At 47.3% G+C, this 15,351-nt stretch overlaps 1 protein-coding gene across 2 annotated transcripts; it reads right to left on the reverse strand.

Moving 5' to 3' along the window:
- Positions 1-3,770: 3,770 nt before the first annotated feature.
- LOC125538384 (chloride channel protein CLC-c-like) lies at positions 3,771-12,235 on the reverse strand. Of its 2 annotated transcripts, none has more exons than XM_048701637.1 (8): positions 11,975-12,235; positions 8,716-9,058; positions 7,884-8,084; positions 7,565-7,742; positions 6,507-6,769; positions 5,459-5,728; positions 4,242-5,373; positions 3,771-4,070 (listed from the first exon to the last, which is right to left on the reverse strand). In XM_048701637.1, exons 2-8 carry the CDS (start codon positions 8,994-8,996, stop codon positions 3,981-3,983), a joined length of 2,415 nt encoding a protein of 804 aa, XP_048557594.1. In that variant the 5' UTR covers positions 8,997-9,058; positions 11,975-12,235; the 3' UTR covers positions 3,771-3,980. The 2 variants fall into 2 exon arrangements, with proteins under 2 accessions (XP_048557594.1, XP_048557595.1); XM_048701638.1 differs by having other exon boundaries at positions 8,716-9,083.
- Positions 12,236-15,351: the final 3,116 nt, after the last annotated feature.

The following is a 15,351-nucleotide window of genomic DNA, read 5'->3' on the forward strand; positions in this document are numbered from 1 at the left end:
AGGGAGGGAAGTAAGGGGGAGGCGCCCTAAGGCAGCTAGCCCCCCTTTCCTTCCCCTCATGTTCAAATATGGAAGTGGGGCGGCTAGGCAGGCCTCTAGGGAAGCTGTCGGCCACTTCGAGGCGCCCTAGTGCTCCTCCTCTCCCCCCCTCCACCTATATATGTGTGGAGGGAGAGGGGCAACACATACCACGATCCCCAAGCCGTGTGCGGCGCCCCTCTCCCTCTAGTTCATCCTCGGTCATATTTTCGTAGTGCTCGGCGAAGCCCTGCGGAGATAGTTGCATCACCACTATCACCATGTCGTCGTGCTGCCGGAACTCATCTACTACTTCGCTCGTCTTGCTGGATTAGGAAGGCGAGGAAGTCATCGAGCTGAGCTGAACGCGGAGGTGTCGTACGTTCGGTACTTGATCGGGTTGATCGTGAAGATGTACGACTACATCAACCGCGTTGATAAACGCTTCCGCTTAATGGTCTACGAGGGTATGTAGACACTCTCTCTTCTCTCGTAGCTATGCATCTTCATGGATAGATCTTGCGTGTGCGTACATTTTTTTCTTTTCCATGCAACGTTCCCCAACACGTGGGGCCTAGGGCCTACATGTTTAGTCCCATCAAGAGGGATCGTGTGTATCAAAATGCACGGCGGTTAAGGCATAAACGTGGGAAAGCATGAGATTTACTGCCGCGTGGCGCAGTTGCTCTACTGTCGCTTCGCATTCCCCTTCCTATAAAAGGAGGGGGCGACGAGGGAGATGCATTTACGCTCTCTTTCTCCCCTGCCCTCATCTTTTCCTCGCGCCTCGAGCGCCAGCGCTAAGCTCTCAAGTCTCAACATTCCACGCAAACCGCAATACCCCCAACCATCCCAACATAACCGGTGATCGTCAGCAGTGGAAACTAGCTGACGTAGGCAAGGCCCCTACTCTGGCGCCCAAGGTGGCATTTGTCACCAAGGGTAAGTGGAAGCTTTGCACGATGAAGAAGAAGGTGAAGAAGAAGAAGACCACAACATTAGGCCGGGAACAACCAAACGTCATGTTTTGCATCTCCACATTCATAATTGTCGACTCTTCTCAATCTAACACCATGTATCAAACAACTCATGATGCAATGCATGCAATCAAATGAAATGCAAACATGGTTTATAGCTTGTATTACCTCGGGCAGTCTTTACCGAGCCACATAAACAAAACATGCAACTTTGTAAAAAGTTCATGTATTATTTTTTTTCCCAAATCCAATAAAAAGTTCACAAAAAATGAAAGAACTTCGTAAGTTTGAAAAATCTCATGAATTTGGAACAAGTTCACAAATTTAAGAAAAGTTCATGAATTTGAAAATAGTTCACAATTTTAAAAAGTTCACTAAACGAAAATGTTCAAGAGTTATAAAAATGTTCATAAAGGTTAAAAATGTTCACATTTTTTAAAATAGTTCACAGATTTAGAAAATTGAAATTTAAGAAAGATCACTCATTTGAAAAATGAATAAATAAAAATTAAAAATATAAAAAAGGAAAACCGTGTAAACCCCATGCCTGGGAAAATCGCAAGGACAAAAAAACTACATGGGCTGGATTCACCACATACTACTGAGAGGCGTGTGCCGCGGGGATCCTATACGGCGCTTAGGGCGCTCGCGATCGAGGTAGCGCGTACCCCTCGCAGCACGGGTGTCTTATGGGCCGGCCCGTTTTCCTCTTTCTTTTTTCTTTTTTCGTTTTTTGTTTTCTTTTTTTCTTTTCCTTTTTATTTCACTTTTTTCTTATTTAATTTTTCAACTTTTTTTCGAATTTTCTTTTCAAATTCAAGAACATTTTTTTGTTCATTGAATTCAACAAATGTTCATCAATTCAAATTTTGTTCATCTATTTTTCAGAAAAAATGTTATAGAATACAAATTTTGTCCATCAAGTTCAAAAAATGTTCATCGGATTCAAAATCTGTTCATCAAAGACCAAATAATGTTCATCATTGTTGAAAAACGCTCATAAAAATATGTTCATCGCATTAAATTTTTGTTCATCGGTATTTAAAAAATGTTCATCAAAATTCAAGTATTTAAAATGTGTTCATCAAATTCTAAATTTGTTCAGCGTTTTCAAAAGATGTTCATTCTTTTGAATCACAAACATTTTTTAATTCAAGAACTGTTTTTTTTTACAATTCACAATTAACAATGTTTTGAAATTTCAGTTTTTGAATTTTTGAATCATGCTCTACCAGCGGGGGGTCCCCCATGTTTTATTCTACATTTGGCGAATCATGCTCTACCAGCGGGCAGTGGCCGGTACATATATGCATACGGTGACTGGTACTCCCTCCGTTCGGAAATACTCGTCCTAGAAATGGTTGTATCTAGACTTGTTTTAGTTTTAGATACAACCATTTCTAAGACAAGTATTTCCGAACGGAGGGAGTATATTCTTAGGATGGGGCGCCTAAAAGGAATGACACATGCGACATACATGTCCCAAGTTATTTATTACAGTAGAAAGGAGATCTGTCAATTTTGAAGAACTCGCTACGACGAGACATCAAAGCAATAACAACAACAACAACAACAACAACAAAAAGACGTACCAAGATTATCGTCTAGCTAAGCTAAGACTAGGGGTGTGTATTTGGAGTCGTCGGCTAGCCAGAAAGGGTAGCCGATTTTTCTGAATAGAAATCATAGTACTATCATAGCATGTTCAGAATGCATGAATTTTGCGGTAACTAGTAGAGATTTATTCGTGTGTCATGTTCCTACGGATGTCTCATGCATTACAATGGTGAGCGGTGTGGGTGCACAAGAGAGCTAGCAAGCTTCTGTTAAACAAAGGGTAAAAAAAAGAGGCAAACTAAACTACTGCTTAAAAACTAGTGAGAGATCAATAACAGGGGAAGAGCAACGGGTCACCTCAGCACCAAGAGACCAACACAAACAGGAAAAGAAAATGCAAAGATAGCCTGCCTTGCTTGCAAGGCAAGGTACATGCCTCCTCCCACACAAATGCACCACAATCCTTCCCCTTTTCTCTCTCAACTCTTCTCCCAAAGCACATTCGTTGTATCCATACACATGTCATGTGTATGCACAATCTCATGTCAAACATGATGGCCTGCACTGCAGCTGACACAAAGATCGGAGAGAACAAACCGACCAAAAGCCCAAAAGGTTTCCACAGGCACAAAATCTGATTTAATACTAGCACCAAAGCTGTTGAGGAGTTTGTGCATAAAGTTCAAAAAAAAAGTTCTTGGCATTTGCCACGCCTGATGCCTCGCACAAAAAAGAAAAGAAGGAAAAGCAACTAGCGGCGAGAGACACTACTAGCAAGCAATGACCGCACCTGCTGCTGGAATCAATAGAGGCAGCATCATGGTGCTCTGCCTGTCACTGTTCCCCCTTTCCGTTCATCGGTTCATGTCCGGGGTCGCCCTACCCGCCACTGGCCTGTGGGCCAACGGAGCTCCGGTGGTCAGGTCAGCAGTAGGTGCCACCGGAGTCGCTGTGGAAAGGAGGATCCCGGCGATCCTGCTGCAAGAACCAACACCAGCATGTGACAGCAACAAACGAGGCGCCACCCCACTGGCGTGTGGACAGCCAGCCAGCGCGTTTGGAAGCAGCTGCATTTCCTTGGTCATGAATGAACACTAAGATTCAGATTTCAGAGCCTTGTCGGCATCATTTTGTTCAGAAATCTCTATGGATAGCATTCTGCTACTACCGACAAGGTGTTGCGGTCCAAGTTACAGCAGGTGCATATGAGAAGATGTGTGAGGCAAAAGAGAGAACATGTACTGACAAGGAGAGGATTGTTTGTTACACAAGCTGCCAAAATGAAATCCACTCGACTGCTGATTGGGGAATCAGCTCTTTTTACAATAAATATATCAGATTGATTATTCCATGATCCAATGAAGCAGCACCTTCATGAGAAATAACAATACTGCAAGAAAATTTTGTGTGGCCTGCTGATTTTGCTTCTCAGTGTGACTTGCGGAGATTGGGGAACAGCCCATGGATATGCTCCGGCATCAGATCGTGCCTCGTGAGAATCCCAACAATAGGAAATCTCTGCATCGAAACAAGAAGAAAAAATTGTTAACGCCCTATAATTGGCAATAATAATATATCAGATACAGCTGCAGTATGAACCTCATATATCATGCAAACAAAAAAGTGCAATAGAATATTTAAGGATCTGGGGCATGTATGGTTATTATTATGGGGATAGAGAGGTCTCACCCCTGGGGTCTTTGGCACAACCAGCAGGTGTCTTAGCCCTAGTGCCCTGAACAGGACTGCAGCCTTTGCAAGCGACATTGTTTCGACCACCGTGTACGGCGAAGTGTTTGTGATTGGATGGAGATCCACATACATCTCCATTTCTTCCTCGGTGAAATCTAGGTCCTCGATTTTCATACCTTTCCCGGAACCAGGCTTTGCAAAGTCAAACGCACCAAATCTTCTGAGCACAAAGCTACCACTTGTTTTCACCTTCTCCTTCATGAAGTTCCTCCCACTCAGAAGAACCAACACATGTGACCTAAGCACCAGCCCAACCAGCTCCGGAGCTTCTGATACAGGCGGCTCGTCGACCACTGGGAACCCGTTGTGGCCCGTGATCCTTAACGCATGAACGATATTGCCCACCTTCTCAACACCCGAAAAGGAGATGAGTGGCCCAGACACAACATCACTAGCTACAAGGTGCCTCATGTACGGTTCAGCATGGGCCTCCATGAATGGCAAGCCTTTCATCACCACGATCTGGTCATACACACCTTTGTTGAAGCAATCGGCTATGGTCTTCGATATCAGGAGGACGAGCATGACCAAGGGGAGCATATGGAGCTCATTCGTGAGCTCCAGAAGGATCACGCAGACCGACACGGTCATTCTCATTGTTCCACCAAGGAAAGATGCGGCACCCAGCAGTGCAAAGAGGCCAGGGTCGATGTCAGACATGGGACCTAGAAGTGTCCCCACGATGCGCCCATATGTTGCCCCGGCAAGTATTACCGGGATAAAGAGACCAGATGGGACAGCAATACCATACGTCACGAGACCAAGGCAGTAGATGGCGATGAAGAAGACGAAAAGGCTAGACATGTGGAACTCATTTTCGGTACCACGGCTGAAGAGATTGCGGATGGCGTCGTCATTTGTGTTGAAGAAGAGTGATGCAAGACCATTGTAATGACCAGGCGGGCACTGGAAGCTCTTAAAATTTCCAGAGCGGCCAATGGTGGGGCATTCCTCCATCGAACCAACAGGGCATGGGGAGCACGCAGCAAGCCAAGGGAGCCCATAGGAGCATGCCGAAGTGATGATCGATATTGTGATGGTGAGAAGGATCTTTGATGGAGCACCTCTCCTGCATGGAAGCATGACAGTGTAAATGAGGTTTTTTGTTTTCAAACTGAGAGATAACTGGCAAAAGTACATGAATGTAAACTTACTCATTGATAATGCTGTAGACACGAAGAATCCTATCCAGGAGAAAGTTGAAAAGGCCTCCGAAGACGCCACCAATTACTCCAAGAATAATAATCGCGATGAGATCTTGAGTACCATATGATGGGACGTTCGAGCTAAGATCAAACATAATCAACCCTCCTTGACCAAAGAGACCACATTTTCCTTTACGACAGAACTCAATCAGGGCCCTCAACACTACTGCAACAACAGCAGTTGTAAAGAATGTTCTCCACAGAAGAGCACTTCGCCACCTGAATAAACAAAAGGAGAACCTTAGTCATGGGAAAATTTAAAAAGAAACGCAATAAAATGAACACGTTCACATAACAATCATATTAACCATGCATGAATGTGAAACAGAAGCAATACATTTGTATTATTTAACTACCTACTCCACATTCAACAGGACACATAAGGTTTACAAACCCATCCGATCAATAGCTTCTTCCACATTCAAATTCAAAATATGGAAAATTATAGATGTGAATAAGATTTTAAGTTTTTTATCTGAAATGTTATTTCACCTGAAGACCAACTCGAATTCGATAAATCAATAAATATAATATTTTGCCACTATATGTCTAATTAATTGGACAATTTTCTTGAAAAAATGTAAAATTGATGTTTCATTAGGTAAGCTCAAATTGCAAGCTAGTAGTTATGCAGATATCCAATTCGACCAGATCGAGTAGAAGTTCAAATTGAGTTTGTATTTGCCTTTTCATATGGATCAAATATCATTTGACCACTATCCAATTTGTTTTCACCCCTAGACCCATGTACTTCTTCCACAAAGAGGTTTATCCATTTTCAACTAATTGCCTTATCAGCATACCAACTTGTGGTCTGTACCATTTTAATGTCAGGTTTAGGTCGATGGACAATGCAGGTATTTTTTTTAACTATTCGATTTGTAGTTTCAAAGTGGTAACCAGAAACACGGTTATAAAAAATTTAGAGCACATTTGACAAGATTATCATCTACATTAAGGTATGAATGAACAGCTTGAGAAGGGAAAGAGGTGCTACCATGATGCTGCTTCCTCGAGAGCAAAGAGTACACCACCAACAGGTGCACGAAATGCGGCTGCCACTCCAGCTGCTGCACCACATGTAATCAAATCTCGTCTATCCCTATCATTCTTGAAATATTTCAGCCAATTCCATGTGAGATGGTACTTGCGTGATCCCCCCTGACCAAGCAAGTTGGCAATGCATGCCCCTGTATGCACCATGGGACCTTCTTTTCCAAGTACAAATCCACCTGAAACTCCAAGTATTGAACCAAATATCTGCAGCGGAATTGAAGAAAGTTATGAGAACAACATAATTTGACTCTGTATACAATTAGAAACAACTGTTTGTATTGGTCCAATGATTTGCCAGCTGGTTATACTCCATCACTTTATTCTGAAGTTATCAACCATATGCGCTGCAACTGAATCTTTTCTCTCTTCAGAGTTCCACAAATGACAAGCTGTGGAAAGTAGTGGGTTTGCCTTTGGCATCACAAATCTGAAGAAATCTCAACAATGAGACCATAGGAATTTTCTAAAGTTTCTGACAAAACTAAAACGGAAATAAAATAATGATGAGTGTCCTCATGTAACAGATGTCTTGTCCGGAATGGCCTACAGGCTACAGCCATAAGATAAAGGATGCTGCAGAGTTTCAACTATAGATTAATTTTCCAAGTTATTTTATTTCTGTAGCAGATAGGATTTTGCTTATCATATGAAGGACTGTAAGCAGCAGTTTAGGCAAATCACTACAGCTGGAAAGAAATCATGGATGGTACCATATAATCTCTGACTGCTCGTCAAAAATTCTGAAACCTAATACCTCCAAAGACAGAATTACTTGTTTGAGATTTCAGAACGTCGCTATTTCCTTTCCTATACTACCTAGTAGTAGCACTGAAAAGGTATCATAGGTTCTGTGACAAGCATGCAAATCATTTCATAGGTAAGGATGCAAATTCCAGCAATGATCCAAGTAATCTAATGAGATAAGCTAGAATAATTCTTTTAACATAATGTAGGTATTACTCAAAACGTAATAAAGCATGAATCTGAGTTAAATCTTACCTTCACAAAGAGTGTGCTGGGAGCTAAAATAGAGTAAGCATCAACTCCGTTAAGATATGCTTTAACTTCAGGGATGCCAGACCCAGCAGCAGCTGGTGCTATGTAAGCGCATAGTGCTGCAGCAGTGGCTCCCAAGACTAGATTGCAGCCTCCATATGCCAAAAATGCTGTGAAGTACCTGCACTGGAAGCAGCACGCAATCGACAACTTCACATTACTCCATTGCTGCAAAGTGCAAACAGTATGGGGAAACAACATGCTAATGTATTTAAACTAGACCTTATGGTAAAACAGCAAAAGCACCGGAGTGAAGCTTTACCTCTTCTGGAGCATAAGATCACCTGTGAGCACCAATTTGAATCCAGCAATATTCTCGACTGCAAGGTTGTTGAAGAAGCCAACAAGCCCAGTCAACAAGCCAATAAGCAGAACTAACGCCCATTTGAGAACAACATACTGAAATATCTGGTTCTTCTTTCTCGATCGCCAGTCTTGCTTGAAAAGATCATTCTCCACAATTCTGAAACACACAGCACAGTGTTTTCAGAGCGCAAGTAATGAAACAAGCCTACCGAAGTACGTATACGGTATTACCATGTGCATTTTTGCACGCCACATTATTTTTTCCCCTTGAGAATTCAATCGTCGAACTTATGCAACAGCCCTCTTTTTTTCACATTATTGTCATCTTATATAGTTTTGCACATTGCAGTCAGTGAATAAACATCTAAATTCATCAAAACTTTGATACATAAACAAATTACTGCTTGCTTGTGTAAATGGACTACAACTCCCCATTTTACCCCCTTTTCTTCAATGATAGCTTTGTGGTTTGTGCAATCGGCTCGACACTTAATGAGTGTTACTCGAAGTAGTACGTTCCTAGGATTGCATTCGAAAGAAAAATCCTGGCGTTGGACAGGTAAAGAACCTTATAATAATCCTAGATGACAGTATCCGCGTTCTTTAAAATAAAAAGTAGAGAGTTTAAAAAAAGTACAGTTCTGTATATACAAGACAAAAGGGATCACGCTTTCGGAAGGATAACGTATTCCCCTTGGGAATTCAGCAGAAGATGCTAACGAACTTCCGTGCGTTCAAGTCAAACATTAAAATTAGTGGAGACGGGGAGGGGGGAGAGGGGCGCTTACTCGTAGTCGAGGCTCTCGATGGCGAAGACGTTGGCCCCGACGATGGCGATCTGGGAGGTGGTGTTCATGGTGCGCTTCCGCAGCAGCCGCTCGCGCGGGCCGTCGTCGTCGTCGTAGCGCAGCAGCGCGTCGGACGAGGCGTACCTCCCCGCGCCGCGCCACCCGCCGCCGTCCATGCTCTCTATGTCGTAGTTGAAGCTGCCCTCCCGCTCCGGCAGCGGCGACGGCGGCGGCGGCTGGTGCTGGTTGGAGTTGGAATGCGGCGCGTGGTCGCCGTCCATTCTTGCTTCCTAGCCGTCCGCGCCTTGCTGCTTGCTGACGCTTGCCTCCTCTCCTTGGGTCCCTGCGCTTTATGGGAGGCGCGTGAGCTACAGAAATGGTAGCGAGTGAAAGCGCGAAACAATAAATAAAAAAGGAAGGGCGCGGGGGATTAAATCAGGCCGAAATCGTATCAGTGGAGCTTCTTCTATCTGTCTACAGCATGTGAAAAAATCTGGGGGAAAATAAAATCTTAGATCCGTCTGGAGCACACGTGTTCCACGTGACTTTGACAGAAACCCAATGGCGAATCCTTCGGGTTTTTTTTCTGGTGGGAATTTATTTCTTTTCTTTTGCTGCGAGAAGAACAAGAAAATTTCCGAAACCGATGGAGCAGGAAACGGACGGGCCATCGCGCTGGCGAACCAGCGAGGGCCAGCGGACAAGCGCTGCGCATTTTATGGGCGGCCCTGGGCCCTGGGCCCTGGCACGCGCACGCCGGCCACGGCCAGCGAGCGACGCTGCTGTCGCCGCGGCCTTCCGTCGAGATGCAAAGAAAGCCGTTCACAGGCATCATGCCGGCCCCCCGCGTGTTGTTTGACGAAATGCCAAACTCAACGCCGACGGTGGACGACCCCTTCTACAACCAGTACATGGAGAACATGATCTTTCAGGGTGGGCATGGCCGTGCCTACGACCCCGATGAGACCCAAAGTCAGGATGGCCGCGCCCAGTACGTGCCCGATGAAGAGGCCGACGACGTCAAGGCCAGGCAGAGGCAGCTCGACATCGAGGCCACCAATGCCGCCACCAAAGCGAAGGAGGTGGCCCTTGCGATCATGAGCGTGGACTTGTCGAAGATGAGCGACAAGACGAGGGCCTGGTTCGAGGCCAAGCAGAAGGAGATGCTCGACGCCGAAGGCCTGAACCAGGTCGTCCGATTGGCGTGGCCGTTCTTTTTGGAGGCTGGCATGGGTGCCGCCCGCCCGCTGGGCCGCTGGCAGTGTGCCGGCGAAAAAACATTCATTTTGGAGGCCGGCTGTGTTGCCGGCTGCTGGCTGTGTTGCCGATGAGGACAACTATTCATTTTGGAGGCTGACTGTGTTGCCTGCCGCTGGCTGTGTTGCCAGCGATGGTCGTGTAGGCCGCTGGCTTTGTTGCCGGCGTGATGAACTAGGGTCGTGAACTGGGGCTTGGCATTTGAAACGTCCTTTTTTTTTTAAATAGACGCAGACAGAATGGGGCAAAAGGATGCGGCCGCGCGCTGGGCGCACGGCCACCGCATTTCAAGACAGGTCCGGACACGATCCCAAATCCCTATCCGAAGGGACAAAAACCGGACAAAACGGACGTTCGTTTGGGATCGCGCGATGGAGTTGGCCTAATTATCAGGTGCTCTCTGGCAGGTAATAAACGGGCGGAAAAGAAGAGAAAATATGTGAAGCTCACGATGCCCGCCGGTAGGGAAGAAAACAACGGGCGCTGGTGGGCCCGCCTAGCTTGCCGGTGATATCCGGTGCAGGCGAGAGAGAGGTACTCCTCCACTATTCATTCAGATAAAGACGCCGGCTGTCTGTCTCTTGTATGGGTCTGTACTGGTTTCGCGCCAAACCGAAATCAAGTCGAGGAGAGGAGGTAACCTAGTTATGGCGACATGGGTTGAGATCACTGTTCACTGCCATTACAACGTCACGCACGTACGAGTCCATCTTAGCCATCCCCTAACAGAAGCAAAAGCCATTTTCTACGTCCGAAAGGGATGGAGTTCCATTCTTGCACACCGCCGCACGCCTGTCATTCTCAATTAAATTAAGGAGTCCTAAAAACAGGGTCAAATTGGCAGCCATACACTAGCGGCCTCCCAACTACTGTTGCACGTGTAAAGGCGGTGGATTCCCGCTTCAACGGGACGAATCGGGTTCGAGATCTTTCTTTCCAACGCCCGGAAGAGAAGAATAGGGTTCGAGTCCACACGTCGCGGCCAGCTTTGCCGCCCACTCACGGCTCATCTCATCATTGTTAACTCGATCCTCCAGTTGCCTTTCCGGATCGATCAATCAGCGGACTGTTTCGTTCATCTCCTTCATCTTTATCCTTCCCACATGTGGACAAGAGGACAAGAAAAGTCGCTCAAAAGAGAGCTAGGAGTAATCACATCCTACTATCTCTTTTTAATACTTCTATACGAACTCAGCTAATCCACTGCTCGGTATAGTAGATGTTATATAGAGTTCGATGACAAGGCTCAATCAAATGAGCAGGGCAACAGAATGCTACAAAAAGGGCACTAAGGTAACTTGCTGAATGTACGTGTTGCAACGTGTATAGTCTACCAATGTGCAGTAGAGGCAGCAGCAGAACGAGTTCTAGACCATGATGGCTGAGATATCTCCTGTAGAGAGAGAAAATAGACCATGTAGTTTTCTTTTCAGTTTTTGCTAGGTCTTAGTCTATACTATCTTCCTTTGATTTTGCATGGAGATTCGTATAATTTTTTTCAGTTTTTATTTTTACATCCTGTACTTCTTTTCAAATTTTGTGCCCCGTATGCTTTCCTATCACAATTTCACGTCACGCCGAGGCCATGAAGGGATGCACGAGGACAACTGAGAGGCTCGCCGTGTGGCTGGCACGTCGGGATCGAGCTTGGCCTTGTGTTTGTTTGCCGTTATTTCTGTTGTTGGGAGAAATTAAGCAGTACTAGCAGTTCTTAGATGACGTACGTAGAACACTTGTGGCCACACCCATCGCCCTATCTAATTCAAAAGATTACCAGCATATAACTCGAAGAAAAAAACTACCAGCAGCATCGACATAGCGTACTGCTCTTGGAGAATCAATGAGCATGGTCCGGGCATGAGCATGCTCGCCCCATCAGCATCCATCCATGTGCTAAGAAGTAACCGCAAGTTTGGACGGGAAACGAGAACGAATGGAATGCAAATTAACAAGCAGCGCAACAGGCGGCTCATGTGCTGCCCGAGATGGAGCTCGAGATTACCTGACGGCCTTGGTTCGACTCGGCGCCCCTTCGCCGCGAAGAATCGCCTGCTCTGCTCCTCCTCTCCCCTGCTTCTCCTCTGTGCTGGCGGAGACAGAAGAGTGCGTGACCCGCAACAAGAAGGCGCGGGGCGTACGGAAGCCCGTGGAGAAAGTGGAGGGAGGGAGGGAGGGAGAAGAAGAGAAGGCGGGACAAGTCACAAGTCAGGTGGCGGTATAAAAGAAAGAGACGCTAGAGACGATGGCGAGATCCAGAGCCGCGCCCATTGGCTGCCGCGCCGTTTCCCTCGCTTAATATATGCGCATCAAATGGCAGATCGTATATTGTTTCAGTGAAAAAATATATGAGAGGTTGGATACCTTCCCTTCCGACGCACTCGATCGCGGCTTTATCCGGGGCCGGCTCATCGGTGTTCCCAATCATGGCGCGGACGTGGGATCTGCTGCTGGCCTGCTGCGCTGCCCGGGAACGTGTCCCTCGTGGCGCCGCCGGGGCCCGCGGCCAGCACGGACGCGTGGGACGACTGATCGACGGCTGTGATCGACTGCACCGGCGCCCTGACCTGTCTGTGGTCTCTTTCGCTGTTTCTCGTCGGTGCTGTTCCTTCTTTTCTGGCTTCATAATTATCTGCAGTACTTTTCCTTCCGGCCTACGAGTAGATTGGTCGGCTTGATCGTTTCTGAGATAGGAGTACGACTGTGCTTGCCGACCACCGGCGCCGGGGCATCGTCGTCATGGGTACGTCGTGCATCACGGGCCGGGCGGCCTCCTTGATTATCAACCCGATGGGATGGTTTGCATGCATCACGGGGCGGCCTCATTGTCAAATTAAGCCTTGATACGGACGGCTCTTCTGTAGCAAGAGATAAAGATTCAAAGAAAGCAGCCAGAGGGATCTACAAGGTCAGAGAAACGCACGATGTTACTTTGCCTGAGCTACGAGGTAATCCCAGAAGCACCGGTCGCCGTAATGTCATATCATTACCTCAGGCAGAGACCAGAGGAATTTGGGAAAAACTTACCTTCAGCCGACCAATCTCGTGCGAGCGTCCGTCACCTCCGCGTCCTTTGGATTGACTCTTCATCATAGGGTCGAAAGCAAGCCCTTTTGTGTTCACGTTTTCTGCAATTGAGCCTTTGTTTCAGAAAAAGAGAGTTCGCAACTGGCCACCAAAGAGGGGTTAGATCCTGTAGTGGCGGACACCGTGCGACTGGGAGGGTGGCAACGACGAGGATTCCGGCCGGATCTTATCGGATCCGACGAGGATGGCATGTAGGGACGTCCAGGACTGGCAGGGGCTGAGACACGTGCGTCTGGGAGGGCGACGGCGGCGAGGTTTCCAGCCGGTTCTCGCCGGATCCGACGAGGACGCCGTGCAGGCAGGAGGCGGGGACGTCCGCGAGCGGCGGGGGCTCGGCTCTGCGAGGTCCGGCGGGGTTGGAGGCGATCTTCACAATGACGAGTCTCCGTCGGCGGCGGCCAAGGTTGGAAAAAGCGGTAGGCGTAAGCGAGGCGATTGGCCTTCGCCTAGTGCCTAGGCGGTGCCTAAGCGTCCTAGGTGCGGCCTAGGCAGTAATATAGTTTTTACTCGTAGTGTATTTTGTGATTATTATATGGGTGTTGATATTAGTTTAGGGCATATAAATAAGTTAATTACCGTCTAATGTCATTAGAATATAACCCGTTTGCCAAATCAGCATTGTATATGGCATGATTTCTTGCTTGGGTAGGTAATTCCTTGCTTGCCCTGCCTAGAGCTCCATTTATGCCCTAGGCGAGGCGTTTGGCCATTGCCTAGCGCCTAGGCGTGCCTAAGCGCCTCCTAGGCACTGTCTTTTCCAACAGAGGCGGCAGCGCAAGGGCGGGGACGTGCGGTGCTGATCCTCCGTCACCACCATCTAGCAGAGCTCGCGGCGAACACGCTTTTTTTGCAACTTCCTCTCTGTTGAAAGATTTTCTGGAACATCAATCATGTTGTAAAACATTTCTTCCGTAACATCATATGAAGGCGAAGATTAAGAAAAATCTACAACATTACCATTGTTGCAAAGTTTTTCTGCAACAAGACCTTCATTGCAAAAGTTTTCTGTAACAAGACATGTGTTGTAAAGATTTCTGCAACGAGACCTCTGTTGCAAATGGTGAAAGGCGTTGTCGTGGTTCTAACTCTGACAGTGATGTAGGGGGGTATGTATGGAGAGGCTAGATCTTACCTATGGAGGAGTTGTAAGCACATGAGGATTACGAGTTCAGGCCCTTCTCGGAGGAAGTAACAGCCCTACGTCTCGGTGCCCGGAGGCGGTCGACTGAATTATGTGTGTATGAATAACAGGGGTGCCAACCCTTGATACTGAGGAGGGGGGTGGCTTATATAGAGTTCGCCAGGCCGCTCCAGCCCTCAGTAATGCAAGGTTTAAAGTACATTAAGATTGGGTGTTACTGTTAACGCCCCTAATAAAGTGCTATGATGACCATAAAAGCTACTTAATGACCGACCGTTTACGTGCAGGGTGACTTTAGATCCCCTGGCAGTCGAGTGGTTGGAATTTGGTTGAGTGATTGCTTCGTGGTCGAGTGTCTTGAATCTGTCGAGTGGGATACCTCCAAGTCGATTGAAAGGTGACTTCTTCTAGGGATTTCCTTGGGTAGGGTACTTAGGACAGGTCCATGCCCCTATCCTAGGTACATAGCTTCATCATTAGCCCCCGAATGGATCGAGGTTCGAGTGGGGAATGAGTTGGGGATCTTTCCGACTGGTTCTTCATGTTATATGAATGTCTTGTTTTGGATCAATTGTCATGGATGACGTCGTCAACTTCTTTCAGTCGCCTTGATCCATTCTTGGCCTCTTGTCGAGTGAATTTCTTTACTTGTGAAGTTCCGAGTGACGGTGTGAAAGGGATCTTCTGTTTGACGAGTTGTTCTGCGGCCCGCGGATTCTGCGGGATTTGAATTTCGGGAAGCGCGCGGGACGGGGGCGGCCGCAGTAATCGGATGGGATAGGACGGAAGCTCCTCGATCCCCGCACCACCTTTTTCGCCACGTACCGCGCGCGCGCCTGTTGCGGGATTTGACGGGATTGCCTGGGCCTACCAGTCAGCCACTCGGAAGCGACCTCTTATAAGTTGCCGGCTCGGGACCCCCGAACAGTGCGCCTTCACTTTTCCCCCTTCCTTCACAAGATCCTCCGCCACCTCCGCTCCCACCTTGGTGCCGTAGGTCTGTTCAAGCTTCGCCGACGACGATGGTGAAGGAGAAGACGTCGGCTCTGGAGCGCGCGAAGAAGGCGGCGGTGCAGGGGAAGGGGAAGAAGTCCGCTCGGGGCGGATCTTCCTCGGGGACTGCTCTGCCCAAGGATTGGATCCAGGGCGACTGG

Source organism: Triticum urartu, chromosome 2, assembly GCF_003073215.2.
Source record: "Triticum urartu cultivar G1812 chromosome 2, Tu2.1, whole genome shotgun sequence".
Classification (NCBI taxonomy): domain Eukaryota; kingdom Viridiplantae; phylum Streptophyta; class Magnoliopsida; order Poales; family Poaceae; genus Triticum; species Triticum urartu.

Coding starts and splice junctions, on each gene's coding strand:
- LOC125538384 (XM_048701637.1), bottom strand. CDS start 8,996: ATGGACGGCGACCACGCGCCGCATTCCAACTCCAACCAGCACCAGCCG. Junction 7,743..7,883: donor GATCTTATGCTCCAGAAGAG/GTAAAGCTTCAC, acceptor CTTCCAGTGCAG/GTACTTCACAGCATTTTTGG. Junction 6,770..7,564: donor CCAGCACACTCTTTGTGAAG/GTAAGATTTAAC, acceptor ATTCCGCTGCAG/ATATTTGGTTCAATACTTGG.